The following is an 18262-nucleotide window of genomic DNA, read 5'->3' on the forward strand; positions in this document are numbered from 1 at the left end:
TTTATATATATTTTACATGTCTATATATAAAATATATTTATACATATTGCATATATAAAATACATACACTTAGGCTATTTGGTCTAGCTAGTCACATTGCTAAGGTAAAACTTTTTTTAAAAATTAAAAAAAATACTAGTATCTAACAATTTGAGCAGTGAAAGTGAGACATAACATAGCTTTTACTGATGATGAAAGTGTTATTCTTACAGCAGGTCGTGGTATGGGTTTTTGTGGCTTCTTTGAACCCAGTTTTTTCATTGCATTATAGTATTTCTTCTGTTCTTCTGTCATAAAAATGTCTTGACCTCCAAAGTAAAGAAATGAAAGCAAAACTTGTTTAAAATCATGTTCTTTGCTAGCTATATAATCTACCTCAGTAGCTGTGTGAAAATTGGCTTCACATTCTATTCTAATGTTGCTCATTAATATCTATATTTATAAAGATGCATATAGTCAATATATAAGTTATGCCATATTGATCAGTCAGATTTCTATACTGGAAATACAATACATGTTTTGTAAGCCATCTTATAGCTAAATAAGTCTCTCAAAATAGTTTATGGATTTTACATTTTTTTCTTTTTGGTGGCTGCATTTTGGAGCCAAAAGGAAACAATATGACATGTTAATTTCACATATTAGAGCAAAGATAAAGTTTTAGTATACTTATCTTCTTTTTCTGTTGGTTGAAATTATCTATGATGACACCAATAAAAAGATTCAGAGTAAAGAATGAACCAAAAATAATAAAGATGACAAAATAAAGGTACATGTACAGATTGTCTTCATACTTGGGTTGTAATTCTACCTACAAAATATAAAGAATGACAGCTGTTAGACCTAATACTTGTTTCATAAAAAGGACATCATGTCAGTTTTCAATTCTCAAAGCATGTCTCAATAACTGGGAATAAAATTAATTTCACCCAATAACTAGTTAGATTATGAATGTATTTTATAAGCAAATACCCCAAGAGGGCATGCAAAGTGAGGGTTTCCTCCTCCAAAAGAATAGATGTTATGTTAAAACCTTTAAAATTTACTCTGACTCAGTTTCCTCATCTGTAAAATGGAAATAATAAAGCCTAAACCTCATATGGTAGTTGGAAGGTTAAATATAGTAGTAATATATGAAGTGTACTTAAACAGGGCTTGGTGAATCTATAATAATAAAAGGGTAATATGCTAATTAGACCAGATGTCTTCCTGATGTCATTCCAGACGTTCTTCATGATGAAGACAGGGCTGGAGGAAAGCCAGCCCAGGTACCGGGTGCCAGAGGGAAGCCGGTGCCAGCAGTCAGGGGAAGGAAGGCCTACTCTTGCATGAATTTTCGTGCATCGGGCCTCTAGTAGTAATATAATAGCTAAAAATAAAGGTATGATTTCTCTTACACATTTCTTATGATAGGTATGTATATCAGAAGGATCTCATTCTGAATATGAGTCTATTGATTCATCTTATTAAGTAGGCCTTAGGCACAGATTCTGCATGATGAATTCTCTTGTCCAGCACACTTTCGATCAATAAAAGGTGTGATAGTTCGTTTGTCCTTTGGCTGTAATCTATAGTTTAGGTCTCACAGAATATTGTTCTAACCAACTAAGTTAACCAGTCACAGGAGATAATGGATGCAGGTAATGGCCTAACATGTCATGAAATCACTTTAGAGGGTAATGGCCAACATTATTTTTCCCCCCTAATGAAATAGAATAAAACAGGAAATATCATAAATATTATAAAAATACATATTTTGATAATACTTTTATTTCATTTGTGTGTGTGTGTAGTAGAAAGTAATACAAAATGGCATTTTTAAATGTTTTTTCATTAAGTACAATAAATCTTGGTTGGGTTAGTTTGCATACTCGCTCCTGATTGGCTGGTGGGCGTGGCTTGTGGGCATAGCAGAGGTATGGTCAATTTGCATGTTTCTCTTTTATTAGTGTAGATGTGATGATTCCTAAGGTTTTAAAGGAATATTTATCCTCTTTTTTCCCCCATTAGCAAAGTGTAGGAGTTATTATTGCTGTTTAACCTTGGCAACACTTAATACTATCAAACTTTTTAATATGCCAATCAGGTAGGTGTGCAGGTGATATCTCGTTTTGGTTTAAATTTACATTTCTTTGTGGATTAATGAAAGTAAGAGTGAGAAACTTTTCATATTTTTAAGGGGCAATTAGATTCCATCTTTTGTAAAGTGCTTGAATGTCAAAGAGTTATGTAGCAGACAATGTATGCTAAATGATTAAGATAGAAACTGAAAGTAAGTTGCATGTCATGTAGGTTATTGATAAAAAAAGATAGAACTTTAAATGAAGTAATCAAATAAGTAGAAAATTACTGTAGAATGCAGTTATAAGCCCATTGTGGTCAAAAGTTCAAAAACATATTCTACCACTTAGTGCGTTAATCCTCTTTGCTTCCATGATAAAATAGAGTTGAATGTCAAACTACATGATAAGGTTATTATTTAGGATTAAATGATAAAATGTCAGAAAGTCCTTGGCATAGCACTTACAGAGATACAATGCAGGGATTTTAGCTCTTGTGCTCTCTTTATTAGTAAGGTGGAATAAAACAAACACACACACACACACACACACACACACACACACAAAAAAAAAAAAAACACACACACACACAAAAACAAACAAACAAACAAACAAAAAACCCCTCAGGAATTCTTTTGAGTTAAGTCTGGTTGCTGGTGTTAGGTAAATAACATTTTAAGCTTAATTATCATGTTCTGGTGATATACCAGAGACCAATCTTTTTTATTTTAATGTGATTTCTTCCCTCAATGTTAATGAAATCAGCAAATTAATGAAATTAATGGAAATTGTACAAAAAATTTCAAAAGTGTTGAAGTGTATAAGGTGACCTATGAAAGCTCTATTCTTCTACCACAAATATCTTAGTTCCCAGGGAGGAGTGCTATTAAGTTTTTTGTTTGTTTTGTATTGTTTGTTTTTCCCCACCATTAACCAGATCCCTTATATTACAAGAAAGATAAAAGTTGAAGGAAACCTAGATAGATGAAGAAAGTGCCCATGAGGGCTCCTAATGCACAAATGACCATAACTATCAGAGCCAAAAATAAAATGTTTCATCTCAAATTCAGTCAACAAATTTTTAAGTGCCAGGTGTCATGCTAGACACTAGAAAATATGTTAAAACATTCACAGTGAGAAAAAAGAAAAAGTGAATAGTCTATCTTTGTAATATAGATGTGTTCTATAAATTGACCACAATTTTATTTTATTGACAGTATCACTAAAATACAACACTGTGAAATTACTCACTGGATCAAATTAAGCAATTTTCCCTCTAAGTAGACTTACGTTTCGTGAATCAACAGCTGCATACATGATATCCATCCATCCCTTAAATGTGGCCTGTAAAAAAATCACATCATTTAATTTCTTCCCCCCAAATTATAATTTTAAAAAAGAAATTAAATATTAGATTGATTGACCAAGATTAATGTAAACCAGGTATATATAATGATTTGGACTTAATATATAAACTCTTTGGGCAAAGTTTTATAATATATGCTTTGGAAATACTTCCACTTTATATTCTTCCATAATATATACATATCTTTAACATCTTTAATTAAACACTGATAGATTATAACAACATGCTATTATAAAAGCAATTATCAACAACCTTTGTATCTGATGTTCCTAACATGAAATTTGATGAGATAATTTTATGTATGTAGTATTAGCATCAAACAAGTTGAAAAGTATGGTGAATTGTTTGATCTTAATGCTTTTTTCCCTATGTTTTCTGTTCTAACAGGTATTATCACTAATATGAATCATGATGGTTTGTTCCTGAAAAATCTCCTCCATATTGTTGAATATACTATTTTGAGGCACTATTCTATAAGAAGGAGTTTCTTAATCTGAAACAAACTTTATATTCAATTGCAATTTACTCTTTCAAATATTTGCTTTTTTGTGTGGACACGGTAATCCTAAAAACAAGTCTTGTACATTTTTTTTCAGTTTTTAGTGCCACAGGGTCTTCCCTCTAATATTCATATAGTGTTGGGAATTGTGTGGGCAGGTCATCTCATGGAGCATGTGGACATAATTTAGGGTGGTCGTTTGAAAAGTTGCACTAATTGCTATGAGTTGATAGTGACATAATAGAGTTGGTAGGAAGGTTTTCATTTGCAAGAGAGTAATTCTCCTCTCTGAAAGTGTTCAAGCAGCAGGCAGGAACATGGGAATGAGGTAGCAGTCTGTATGAAGGATGTAAAGGTGGGGAGTTTTGGCTAGGGTGGTGGTGAAGCGTGGGTGGGTGAGCACTTGTATCTATCTTCTCAGGTACTTGAGAAAGAGGACAGAAATCTACCACCCCAACCCCACCCTAGGGCCTGTGCCTCTACTTTCGCAGAGTTGGGATGGGGAAAACAATGGGAACCCACAAAGAAATCTTAGTAACAAAGAACTGTTACTGGGGTCTAATGCATAGCCTGGGAGATGATAAACTTTGCAGAGCAGTCCACTTTCAACATAGTGAAGATAGAGAGTTCAGTAATTTTTGAGGAAGAATCTATACAGATGGACCTGAAGAAGTACGTATTGATGAATACAGAAAAAAAAAAAAAACATTCACTTTAATAATACATCGCAGAGAGTAATAAAGTGGTTACTTACTACTTGAAGCAGAGAAAGATATCCAAGTCCTACATTATCAAAGTTTACTTTCACATTTTTCCACCGAGCAGTTTGATTGCTCTCTATGAGGGCTTTACATTCGCTGTAGTTGTTGACCACACTTACATCAAAGATTTCTCCAGTGGTGTAGTTAATACAATGATAAAACTTGCCAGCAAAGAGATTCACTCCCATGATACTGAATATTAGCCAAAAGATCAGACAAACCAGAAGCACATTCATTATGGATGGAATGGCTCCTAAAAGAGCATTGACAACAACCTGACATGAGAAGGAAAAATAGGTGAAAAGTCAATAACAAATATTTACTTATGGTTACCTATCTTTAAACACTATAAAAAGAACAACAGTCAAATGAGAGAAAATATATATGTTCTTAAAGTTACATACTAGGCAGAAACTAGTCTCTAGTAGCTCCAACTAAAATGTTTAATTATACTTCAGAATAGTATAAAATATATTTTATGTTGTAGAATGTTTTGCCAAGTGGTAAGGCGATATGCATATCACCAAAGGATGGGACTAATCATAAATGCAAAAAATAATTATGAGTACAAATAATGACATGCCTACAGAAGCAATATAATCATGTGAATGTCACGATTTTTAAAAATCATGCCAACCATAACATTTAATATCCAAAATCTGAGAGTAAAAGAGAACACTTGAGGGTCAGTTTCCAGGGTGAAAGGGAATACTAATGATAACTATTCTGAGAAAGCAAGTATAAGGCGGGACTGTCCCAAACAATGTAGTACAGGGTCACCCTACATAGAAAAACTGGAGCAGAGAGAGCGAAGCATGGAGATTGAACATGTGAGGAGGAGAAAGAGTTTGGAAGTCAGGAGATCTGTATTCTAGTTTGTATCACAAATTAGCTATGCACCTTTGAACAAGTTATGTAATTTTTCTGGCCCTAAGGATCCTCCTTTGTGGAATTCCTTTAAAAAATAAATGAAAGTAAGTTTTAAAGAACCTATTACAGTGTTAAGTTACTATGAGAATTTCAACTCTCATGATTCAGAGGTACCTTGTCTTGACACTTAATTTTTTTATTTTTATTTTTTTATTGATTTCAGAGAGGAAAGGAGAGGGAGAGATAGAAACATCAATGATAGAGAATCATTGATCAGCTGCCTCCTGCAAGCCCCTGACTGGGGATGGAGCCTGCAACCTGGGCATGTGACCTGACCAGGAATTGAAGCATGAACTCCTGGTTCATAGGTGGACGCTCAACCAGTGAACCACGCCGGCCGGACGACACTTAATTTTTAAGTTCACCATAGGAAATGCTCTACTATGCAAATGTGAGAAGATATTGGTTAATACAATTATATATTTTTTTAAAAAGCTGGGTAGCAAAAAACAACACATGTGCTTTCCAATACAGTTAAATCGATGGAAGTATTAAGGATTTAGGTGCATACATAGGCAAATTTGATTAAAAATAGGAAAATTATTCTAGTACTGAAAGTTTGATTGTTTTTTTAGAAGAAAAACTACTACTGTAAAAACAGCAATTCTGCCTGGCCAGCGTGGCTCAGTGATTGAGCACTGACCTATGAACCAGGAGGTCATGGTTTGATTCCTGGTCAGGGCACATGCTCGGATTGTGGGCTAAATTCCCAGTAGGGGACATGCAGGAGGCAGCTGATCAATGATTTGCTCTCATCATTGATGTTTCTATCTCTCGCTCCCTCTCCTTTTCTCTCTGAAATCAATAAAAAATATATTTTAAAAAACCCACAGCAATTTAAATTGTTAAAGTGAAAAGAATTTAGAGGCTAGTAATTAGTTTCCATGCAACTGTATGTGCACAAACACACAGACACACATATCTACCCTTATCATCCAAACAATGTTGTGTTTGAAATATTCATAGAAAGTCCCAAGTATTTTCAAATATCACAAAAAAATCATTTTTAAAAGTTCCTTTTTAAATAACGAAATCCACTATGACACAGCATCATTTCCTCGGTGCTGAGGGCATGTGGTCTCAGGTTTTGTGCCCCAGAATGACAAATGATAAGCACAAATTCCTTCCTGTTCTTTGTACCACCTTTCTAAATGAGTGCTAGATTTCCACAGTTGACCTACTTTTCAGCCATCTCAGCCTGTGTTTCAAATCTAAGAGGCCAGATCTGGACTTTGAATGGCTCAAAACACATCAGTTACAGGGAGCAATGAAGAAATGATGGGAAATGATTTGTTTAAATTACAGTGAGTGGGATTTCCTGAACATTTATAAATGGAATAAACATCATTTATCTTGACTCATATCAAAAGCCTCCACAACAAAAATAGAGATTTCCCACAGAGTGAAAAAATCTAGTAAGGAACAAGCACTTAGGCGTTATAGTCTGTGAGTGTCCCCAGCAATGACAAATATTATTGATTGACTGGTTATGTCAGTATGAATGTAGAAGACACAAACTTTCCATGGATGTGTCATTTCTAAGGTACAAAATGTCTGTCTGTTCTTGCTTATAATTTCAAAAAATTCTAAAGCATTTGGTCTTACCCTCATTCCTTCAAAGCGGGATAAGGCTCTCAATGGCCTCAGAGCTCTTAGTGTCCTGAGGGATTTGATGGCACCAAGCTCTGAGTAACCCAAGGCATTTGCAGTCAAGCTAACCAAGGAGACCTATACAGAAAAAGCAACACAATCTTCTTATTTCCAGACAAAAATGCTTACACAGTTCAACAGTTCAACCTTGCTCTATGCAATAAACAAGTAGTTCTGAAACGTCACTGAGTATCAAAATCACCTGGAGGGCTTGTTTAAACAGAAAGGTCCTGGCAGAGTCTGATTCAATAGGTTTGGGGTGGCCTGATAATCTGCGTTTCCTAACATTTCCAGGTGAATCTAATGATAGAGATCGCTGAGCCACACTTTTAGAACCACTATCATAAACTTACGAAAAAGAAGAAACTATGCAGGTTCTCTTTCCAAGAATCTTGACACGAACATTTTTGTAAATTAAGTGTAAAGCAAGAAAAATAATGGCACAGATATGCAATCTCCATCTATGTAGCTGAAAAACTTTATCATTTCTCATGCTATTTAGCAGACCTGAAAGGAAAATTAAAACTTGGTACAAGTACACAAGTAACTGCAAAACACTGGTGAATCGGAACATAAACTCATTCAGAATGATCTTGGCCTCTACACAGTGGCTTTGTCTTTATGTAAATTTTAGTGTGAGGGTGTAAAGGCATTAATTAGCTCAAATCTATAATAATAAAACCGTAATATGCTAATTAGACCAGACAGCCGAAAGACCTTCCAGACATCCTTCCGGAAAACCTTCTTGATGAAGCCAGAGCTGCGAACCCCAAGGCAAGCCCCCAAGGCTGCGAGGGCCGAGCCCGTTGCACAAATTTTGTGCATCGGGCTTCTAGTTAATTTATAAAAGCTTAGATTTTAGTATAAGTAATTAGAAATTGCCAAAACAATGTTTTCTTTAATCATGTGTACAAATGACTAATGTAGTTGGTATAGTTTTAAAGTCTCAGCTGACAAAAAAGGTAAGGGCTGTCACAGGTGACACAGACATATCTGACTTCCATTGAAAATACACAGGAAACGCATTAAAATTATGTAAGCTAATATATATATATATATATATATATATATATATATATATATATTCTCCCAAAGTGCACCTGAATTTCAAAAGTAGATAAATAAAAATAGATGTATAATAGAGTTTTAAGACTACGGCACTAATAGATATTTGAAAAATATATTTTTTAAGAAAAATACTAGTAAGTGAAAAAAACATTTTTACAATAAAATGACATTCAAACTTATTTTGCACATGTAATCTAAAATAGCAAAACTTCTAAATTTGGAATAAAATTGAGCTATAAAATATTATTTAAGTGTGCTATATATTTTTCCTAAAATCTAAACTTCTCAGCTTTGTTAGTCTCCTCCTCACAGATAATTTAAACATTATGTTCCAAATTGTCTTTGGGCTCTAAATAATCCCCATTTTATTCCATCCATCAGTTATACCTCTTAAAGAGTGAGCTTTCCTTGTTACTTTCCATAGACAATCTTCAGTGGCTTCCACTTTATTAAATCACTAGTGGCCTGGTGCATGAAATTCGTGCATGGGGGGAGGTCTCCCTCAGCCCAGCCTGCACCCTCTCCAATCTGGGATATCCCTTGCAATCAGGACTGCTGGCTCCTAACAGCTCACCTGCCTGCCTGCCTGATTGCCCCTAACCACTCTGCCTGCCAGCCTGCTCACTCCCAACTGCCCTCCCCTCCTGGACTGATTGCCCCTAACCACCTCTGCATCAGCCCCACCACCATGGCTTTGTCCAGAAGGACTCCCGGTCTAATTAGCATATTACCCTTTTATTACTATAGATAGGTCTAAATCTCCTTGGATGGCATCTCAAGTTCTCCAAACTCTTCTCCAACTTACCTTTCCTATTTTATTATCCATTTGCAGAACGCTTTCCCTCACTCTGTAGCACTGTGCTTACCCTCCAGCACTGCTTGTTTCTTGAACAGGCCCTGTGGGCAGGCATCAGTGTCTGAGCATCTTGTTGCCCCTCCCCTCATCTGTACCTGCTGACATTCTCCTCACTTAAACTCTAGCTCACACTGCACTGCCCTCAAGACTTTCCTTCTCCCTCAGTGAAGTGAATGGACAATAAACATGTCATCTTCTAGTTCAGTTGTCGGCAAACTGCAGCTTGCGAGCCACATGTGGCTCACGAGCCATGGTTTGTGCACGGGGAGGGGGAGGGGGATCCCTCAGCCTGGCCTGCACCCTCTCACAATCCGGGACCTTTCAGGGGATGTCCAACTGCCGGTTTAGGCCTGATCTTACAGGGATCCCTGTGGATCAGGCCTAGACTGACAGTCAGACATCCTTCTCTCAATCTGGGACTGCTGGCTCCTAACTGCTAACCTGCCTGTCTGATTGCCCCTAACCACTCTGCCTGCATGCTTGATCACCCCTAACTGTTCACCAGCCTACCTGATCTCCCCTAACCACTCACCTGTCTGTCAGATTGCCCCTAACCGCCTCTGCCTGATCGCCCTTAACCACTCGCCTGCCTGCCTAATTGCCCCTAACTGCTTGCTGGGGGGTGAGGCCAGCCAGGGCAAGGGGCTGTGGTTGTTCTGGTCTCTGGTCGTTCTGGTTGTTTCGCTATTTCAGTCTTTGGGCTTTTATTATATAGGATAGTATGTTAAATATAAGATGTTTTATTATACATTTATCAAGTATCTTAACCATATAAAGATAATAAGGAAAAGAAAAAGTGTCATCTATAAACTCATTATACAAATAAAAGAATGGTATAGTTTTGGTATATATTTTTCATTTTTTGTAATGTCTAAACATATGGATTTTAAATATTATTTATTGTCATTTTATTGCCAGAAAAATTTTTATGTGATTTTGTATGTAATTTTATATGGTATATTTAATAGTAGATTTGCTTCAGGCAGATTAGGAAAAATACATATATATATATATTTTTTTTTTTTCTCTGCTAAATGCAAAGAACTCTCTTTGTCTCTTACATAATTTTTTCTTGTGTTCAGTGATTAGAAAGGTCATAGTGGATTAAAAATTATTTTTTTACTTGAAACTGTAAAAAATAATTTTCTTCAAGAAAGTGTCTATTTTTCTCTTTTGCTAACATGATATTTAAATTTTATATATCAATATATATCCTTAATTGCCAAGAAATTATTAAAATTAATAGAATATTATCTTCACAATGCACTATTAAACACATTGTGCTTTCCTGAAAATTCTGTTTTCTTCCTCTATGTTGATGGTGATCATCAATCTGTTCCCTTCCCCACATCCTCATTCCTTGTGCTCACCAGCTCCCCTAGACTTTATTTTTATTATAATCCTTTATTATTGAAAGTATTACATATGTCCCCTTTCCTCCCCATTGACGCCCTCTAGCCCCCCGCCCTCCAGCCCAGGCCTTTAGCACCCTATTGCCTGTGTGCATGGGCCATGCATATATGCATACAAGGTCTTTGGCTGATTATCCCCTACCCAGCCACCCTCCCCTGCCTTCCCTCTGAGATTCCGCACTCTGTTCCATGCTTCTATGTCTCTGGATCCACATCAGCTTATTTTGTTACTTAGATTCCACATGTGAGTACCATCATGTGATACTTGTCTTTTTCTGACTGACTTATTTCACTTAGCATGATACTCTCCAGGTCCCTCCATGAGGTCTCAAAAGGTAAGAGAACCTTCTTTTTCACTGCTGCATAGTATTCCATGGTACAAATGTATCACAGGTTTTTTTATCCACTCATCTACGGATGGGCACTTGGGCTATTTCCAGATCTTAGCAATTGTAAATTGTGCTGCTATGAACATATCCCCTAGACTTGTCTAGACAAAAAGCTTTTAAATTCCTTTCTCTCCATTCTGAATGAATTAATAATTTGAAAGGCATTTAAGAAGTAAATCTCCAAAATGAAATAAACACGATTTAAAACTTTTTTGTTCAGTACGATCTCACATTTGTGAATAAAAGATGAGTTCTTCCTCAAACTTCTCACTCAGAAATCATGAGTAACCTCATGTTCAATGTTTTAAAGCCTCTTATACTCTGGTTCTCCATCTTACTTTATTTTCAACACCAATGCAGTTTAATAAACCTTTAAATAATTAGTTTTTTTATTTTTTATTTATTTATTTTTTTCTTTCCAATTTTTTTTATTAAGGTATTATATGTGTACATATTTTACCATTGCCCCCCCACTCCCATAAATGCCCTCACCCCCCATAGTTTTGCGTCCATTGGTTATGCTTATATGCATGCATACAAGTCCTTTGATTGATCTCTTATCTCCCCCATCTCTCCCTAACCTTCCCCCTGTAATTTGACAGTCTGTTTGATGCTTTACTGTCTCTGTATCTATCTTTTTGTTCAATTTTATAATGTTCTTTATTATCCATAAATGAGTTGAAAGAGATTATAGCAAATCTCTTTCAACCATCATATAAATCAAGAAGTGTCTCTTGCTATTTGGACTTTCACATTTCTTTGTAATTAGTAAACCATCTTTGGGACAAGCACTTCTCAACAGTCTCTGGTGATAACAAAGATGCTAATATCAAAGATGTGAATAACTTAAATACACTTATTGTATTAAATGTGATAGTGAAAAAAGCAAACGAAATAAACATATTATTTGTATAGCTTGAAATGTTAAATATTAATTTGAAACTAAATCAATAATGATAATAACATAGCATTTGACTGCTATTTCACCTTTTAATGATAATAACATAGCATTTGACTGTATTTAAGTTGGCCAAAAAAATAAAAATAAAAAAGGTTTTGGGACTTTGTATCATTGGGAAAATAGAAATCACCATTTATATTTGGGCCCATGCAGACAATATTGATGGAGTGCTCACTATATATATGCTAAGCATCATTGCAAGGACTAACATGTAGCACAAGCATGTCAAACTCGTGGCCCATGGGCCGCATGTGGCCCACAATGAATATTTTTGTAACACAGCCAACATAACGGTATATAAGAAATATTTTAATAAACATTTTGTAACTTAATTTTTACAATATCTTGTTATACATTATTATTAATAACAAACTAAAATGCTCGCTAATGACTGACTACTATAATTGTGTTGCATTCATTTTCCTTATGTGTCTTGCATGCAGGTGCATCATTTCTCTCCACTAATACTAGCAGTGAGTATTTTAGCAGCAGATGGCCAAGTCATTACTCTTGGACTGACTTGTTTGGTGTGTGCAACCGGAAATATTTCACTTTTGGAGAACAAGAAAAATAGGTTTATTTGCATTACGCTTATTAATTTGTGCGGTTATTCAGTGTCTGGTAAGTTAATGTTCAAGAAAAAATATTAATTTTTATTAAAATGTTCTATTATTTTATGTTAATGATTACTCATTTATTTCAGTCCTTTGTATTCAGCACATCACTATCAAAATAAACCTACGTTTCTATGAAAATTGAACCTTTTGTTTTTTGCAACCCACATAAACTTAAACCTTGTTTATTTGGCCTGTGTTAGCCTTTGAGTTTGACATGCTTGATGTATCATCACATGCCAAAGGAATGAAACAGTGAAGAATACTCACATCCACAATCAAAAAATCTAGCCAGCACCAGGCATTGGTAAAATACATTTGAAAACCATATGCAACCCACTTGAGAAGCATTTCCAGGATGAATATGTAAGTGAAAACTTTGTCAGCATATTCTAATATGGTCTTAATTGTTTTTCGCTGCTCAATATATATATCTTCAAAGGCCTGTAAGGAAAAAAGTCCAATTAAATTTCATTGTACTAACTGTCGCTAATTGATAGCTTATTAGAAAATACATGCTGCAAACCTCTTCTCAGGTGCCCGCGCTGGAAGCCTTCATGTTTTCCATAGCTGCATTTTGTGTTACAGCTATCTATATGCAAATGACTGCTGCCTGGGCATTTCAGTCAATCAATAAATTCAAATAATTTTAAAATTTTAGTATCAGTACCTAAAAAAAAACTTAAAATTTTTTACTGCCAGCTGCTTCTTTCCACAGCAGAAAGTCACGGCAAGTAGACTCACTTCATTTAGTGCAGTCACTGGGATGTACCCTCACACTAATGCAAATGTAAAGCAATGAGCTTCATTAGCCTGGGGAAGGACACTGGACTATAACCTCCTCACTTTCTCCTCTCTCTCTCTCTCTCTCTCTTTCACACACACACACACACACACACACACACACACACACACACACAGTGTCTAGATGCTCCTTATGCCATCATTTTGCAGAGTTCTTCAGAAAGGGTTGGGGACTTATTTACAGGAGTCTCTGGGACATCTGGAATGAAAAGAGCAATTGTCTAACTCAATCCCCTTACAGGAAAAACTATGAGGGTAACCTGGTGGTCTGGAAGAATGACAAAGAAAAAATGTCTTTTTTGAAGAAAAAGGGAATCTGAGCTTGTGACCACGGCTTAGCACCAGGGCCTAAAAACTTTCAGCTCAATTTATAGCTGAAGGTGGAAACTGCTCAGAGGCCAGCCTGTTGATGTATGTCCTTGAGCTTTGACTGGATGTACTTGAGAACCAAGAGCTACTACAACAAGGACACTACTAGTCACTGATGAGATTCAGGGTTGTCTTTCCACTTGGCAATAAAACACAGGGCTGACCCTCTTTGTTCTGAGTACATGGCAGGATGCAGGATTGTCAATTAAATCAGAGGTGGGCTTAGAGGCCTCCAGATACAATGCCATATCCTTACATTGAAATCAATTCAACAAACACTACTGACTAACTGAAAAAATAGTACAAATGCAACCATGTTTGTATCACCAAATAGGAAAACTGGTCACACTTTTTATTACGTTAATCAATATTCTGACCAAATTGATCATTCCGTTGGATGAAATCAGACATAAAATAAGTTCGTAATGCTTTCACTTTGCTACTAGTCAGAATCATGTCAGTGTACTATTTACCATTCTCTATGGTTGGCACTAGTGAATCAGCACGAACAAGGCAGGTGAGTTCCCTGCGGCAATGGAGTTACGTTACGTAGTTTGATATTCAGCAGATTATCCCACATCATAACTGCATATTCATTCTTAGTAAGAACTGTCTTTGTTGAGTGAAAGTAAAAAAGATCCTTTTTTAGATATTACAAAAACCAGAGTGTTCTGAGTTTGATTCATTTGGAGGCCTACTCCAAAACAATAAATTTATTGAGCCTATTTATTGAGCCTCTCACAACTATGCTAAAAATATTACACAATGTCTCTCATCCTCACCAACAACTTATTGTAAAAACATGAAATAGGAGGTTCATCAAGAGGAAAGGTAAAGGAGCAGATCATATGTCACTTACCAGTGCCCCACTGCTGAGCAGAATCATGAAGACAATGAAGGTTTCAAACCAGTTATGCTCCACTATTTTATAGCAAGTTTTTCTCAAGTTCCACCAGAGTTTTCCTTTGCCTTCTTCTATGCTTATCTGGCAACACTTAAACTTCCGTACACAGTCTTAAATATGTCAAAGTAAAGGAAGAAAAAGAAAATACTCTTTGATTATGTACATTTGTGTTGGTGGGAGATTCTCCTATATTATTATCTGACAACTGGTAAATTACTTCCATTTTTTAAGATGGCTTCCACTTATAGAAATAGAAATCATCTATAATGTTTTCAATTACTCATTCCACACATTTTTTTTGTTTATGGAACTATTACATTGGATTATATTGCATTATAAAGACATAGAAAAACAGACAGAAAATTGAAATCACCAGAAGTTGATAATTTCATTCATATGTGGATATTTGTATATTTGAATTCTAATTATTTCACTTAATAGTATAATATAAACATTTCCTTTTGAAAAATAAATGTTTTTATTGCTTTTAGAGAGAGAGAGTAAGAGGGAAAGAGAGGGAGAGAGAGAGAGAGAGAGAGAGAGAGAGAGAGAGAGAGAGAGAGAGAGGAGATAAACATTGAATGAGAGAGAAACATTGATCAGTTGCCTCTTGCACATATCCCAACTGGAGATCGAACCTGCAATCTGGGCATGTGCCCTGATGGGGAATCAAACCAGCAACCCTCAGGTGCATGGGACCATGCCCAACCAACCAAGCCACACCGGACAGGGCCAATATTTCCTTTTTAATTATAAGTAAATAGAATATGAAGTGTTTCACAATATCTCTAAATAAGATTATCAGACTTAACAAGAATTTATATAATTATTCCACTATTATTGAATATTTATGTAGCTTTAATTCTGGCTATTATTAACAATAATGTAATAAATATCTTTGTGTAATTTGTGGACTATTAGATCAAAGGCTTGTAAACAAATATTTATTGAATATCTGTTGTATTCAAGGACTTGTATTGAACAAATTATAATACTAGAATGTTTAAGATATAGCCTTGCTCTAAAAACAATTTGCATTTTAAGCAGGAGAGATTCAATAATTACAAAAAGCAACAATTATCACAAATAAATAAGGTATTGTGAAAGTTTGTGGGCAGAGATTAATTTCTGATATTGAGCTTTATGGAGGTAATGGATTTGAGATGAGATTTTAAAAGATGTGTAAGAACCAGTTAGTACCTGGAGCTATAAGGAATGCAGAAACAATGATACAAGTAGAAGTTGGTGAGATGAATGCCTGGAAGTTACATGACAGAGAGGATTAGGAATCGAGACTAGAAAAGACACTGAGAGCTAATCTGAAAAGAGGACCTGAATGAGAAAATTTAAATTTTATCTGCTGTCTAATGGGGGGCACATTGAAGGGTTGTTGTTTTTTTTTTTTTTTTTTTGTAAGTTATGAAGCTTTACCTGATAAGAACACTGATTTTAGAATTATGTATGCCTGTTTTGAAAATTGGATAGAAGAAAGAAGATGGGAAAGGAGTTCAGAGTCTGAGACACAATCAACTGAATGTTAAGGAAAGTGAAAGCAAGGGTAATGATGGTGGCAGTGGTCAGGAAACAAAAGATACCGCTAAGTTGACAGGACCTGGCAGCACACAGAGTATGGAGGCACTGGTGTGTGGGAACCAGAGGAGCCAGGAGACAGGGTGTTCACCACGATAAAGGACTCTTATCCAATGAATAGAAGAATGGTTACCTCATCTGCAAGGAGCATAGTATTTTACTGGATAGATATTTATCAGATGCTATTTTATAAATATAAAAGCAGCCAGATCATATCTTTTGTTTCATGAAAATTTAATGAAGTGCTATTAAATGTTATTAGTTTCTCATTAAGAAATACAGGGCATATTTGTTGTTTTTTGAGGGCAAGATCCTTTTGATATTTCTGTTTCCCAAAGGACTGAGGAGAATTACATGCCCTAAATATATTCATTGCAATTAATTAAATGAAACTGTAATTTCCCCCCTAACGAGGATATGAGATGAAAAGACACTGTTTAACCAAAAAGAAAGACCAGGTTAGTAGGAATAATAAATGACAAAATATTGAGACACTGGTTTACCTCTAAGATAGAAGAAAGGAAGGGGTACAAAAGGGGCCTACTCTGTATCTGATTTATTCTTAAATAAAAACTGAAGCAAATATAACAAAAATATTCAAATTGTCAAAGTTGGTCAGCATCTATGAATTACTCATTATTATTGTTTATAATGCTATGCTGGTAATATTTTATTCTTAATTTTTTTACCTTTGTAAAAGACAATGTTGATAGCATCATATTTATTATTATGCATACTAGAGGCCCATTGCATGAATTCGTGCATGGGTGGGGTCCAACAGGCTCATCCCGATGAGGGTCGGTAGGGGGGAGGGGCTGCAGGCAGTTGGCCAGCTGGCCCTGTCCCTGATTGAGGTGTTGGGGGCCTGTCAGGGGCTGGGTCAGCTGAGGGGGCGGGGGGGGGGGGCGTTGTCCTGATCAGGGCCCGGATCAGGCTGGCTGGGTGCCACAATGCACATCATAGCCACTGGTTGTTCCAGTCATTCTGGTCATTCCACCATTCTGGTCGCTGGGCTTTTATATATATAGATATCCTAAAGTAAGCTAGTTGTCTGGGAAAGAGTAATAACTAATACCACAAAAATAATTTTTGTGAGATAACACTTGAATGTTTTGCGAAGTCATAATTCTTTGTTGTTGTTGTTGTTAATCTTCATCTGAGAATATTTTTTTCCATTGATTTTTAGAGAGAGTGGAAAGGAGGGGAGGAGGAAGAGAGAGAGACAGAGAGAGAAACATGGATGTGAGAGAGACACATTGATGGTTGCTTTCCCGCATGTGTCCTGACCAGGGCAGGATCAAACCTGCAACCCAGGTACATGCCCTGGACTGGGAATCAAACTTGAAACCCTTTGGTGCATGGGTTGATGCTCTAACCACTGAGAACACTGGTCAAGGCTTATAATTTTTTTTATAATCAAGTAATTATACTGAAATGTATGCAGATTTTTTGAAGAAAATAAGAAAAAAATAGCTTCCATCATAACTTATGCTGAACAAATAGCTTTTGCTCTAAAATTGTTTAAAACTTGATAATGGCCGAAACCGGTTTGGCTCAGTGGATAGAGCGTCGGTCTGCGGACTGAAAGGTCCCAGGTTCGATTCCGGTCAAGGGCATGTACATTGGTTGCGGGCACAACCCCGGTGGGGGGTGTGCAGGAGGCAGCTGGTCGATGTTTCTCTCTCATCGATGTTTCTAGCTCTCTATCCCTCTCCCTTCCTCTCTGTAAAAAATCAATAAAATATATTAAAAAAAAAACAAAAACTTGATAATGAATATTTAAATATTTATTTTCACCAATGCATTTAAGTCCAAAATAAATAAGTGTATGCAACATAATCTTCTGTAAAAACCTGGAAAGAATCTATTGACATCAATTGTGATTTCTAACATCTGTATATTTGCATTTTTAAAAACTTACCTTAAAGTTTAAATTAAAACAGGTTTAATGTCCTTAATATAAACATATATTACCCAAATGAAACTTTTTTAGACTTAGTTGCAATAAACTAGCAATAATTTGAGGCAG

General features: G+C 35.8%; 1 protein-coding gene across 9 annotated transcripts in view; it reads right to left on the reverse strand.

The window, feature by feature from the left end:
• The window catches only part of SCN2A (sodium voltage-gated channel alpha subunit 2), a gene marked incomplete at both ends in the record, with an annotated part of 91940 nt that overhangs the window by 11242 nt on the left and 62436 nt on the right, over positions 1-18262 (reverse strand). For all 9 annotated transcript variants that reach the window (XM_079782437.1, XM_079782436.1, XM_079782439.1 and 6 more), the window contains 7 exons: positions 211-308; positions 670-811; positions 3351-3404; positions 4680-4961; positions 7222-7344; positions 12837-13010; positions 14599-14753. In XM_079782437.1, the coding sequence (XP_079638563.1) occupies positions 211-308; positions 670-811; positions 3351-3404; positions 4680-4961; positions 7222-7344; positions 12837-13010; positions 14599-14753 (1028 nt within the window). The remainder of the gene's footprint in view (positions 1-210; positions 309-669; positions 812-3350; positions 3405-4679; positions 4962-7221; positions 7345-12836; positions 13011-14598; positions 14754-18262) is intronic.

Source organism: Cnephaeus nilssonii, assembly GCF_951640355.1.
Source record: "Cnephaeus nilssonii genome assembly, chromosome: 10".
NCBI classification, from domain to species: Eukaryota; Metazoa; Chordata; class Mammalia; order Chiroptera; family Vespertilionidae; genus Cnephaeus; species Cnephaeus nilssonii.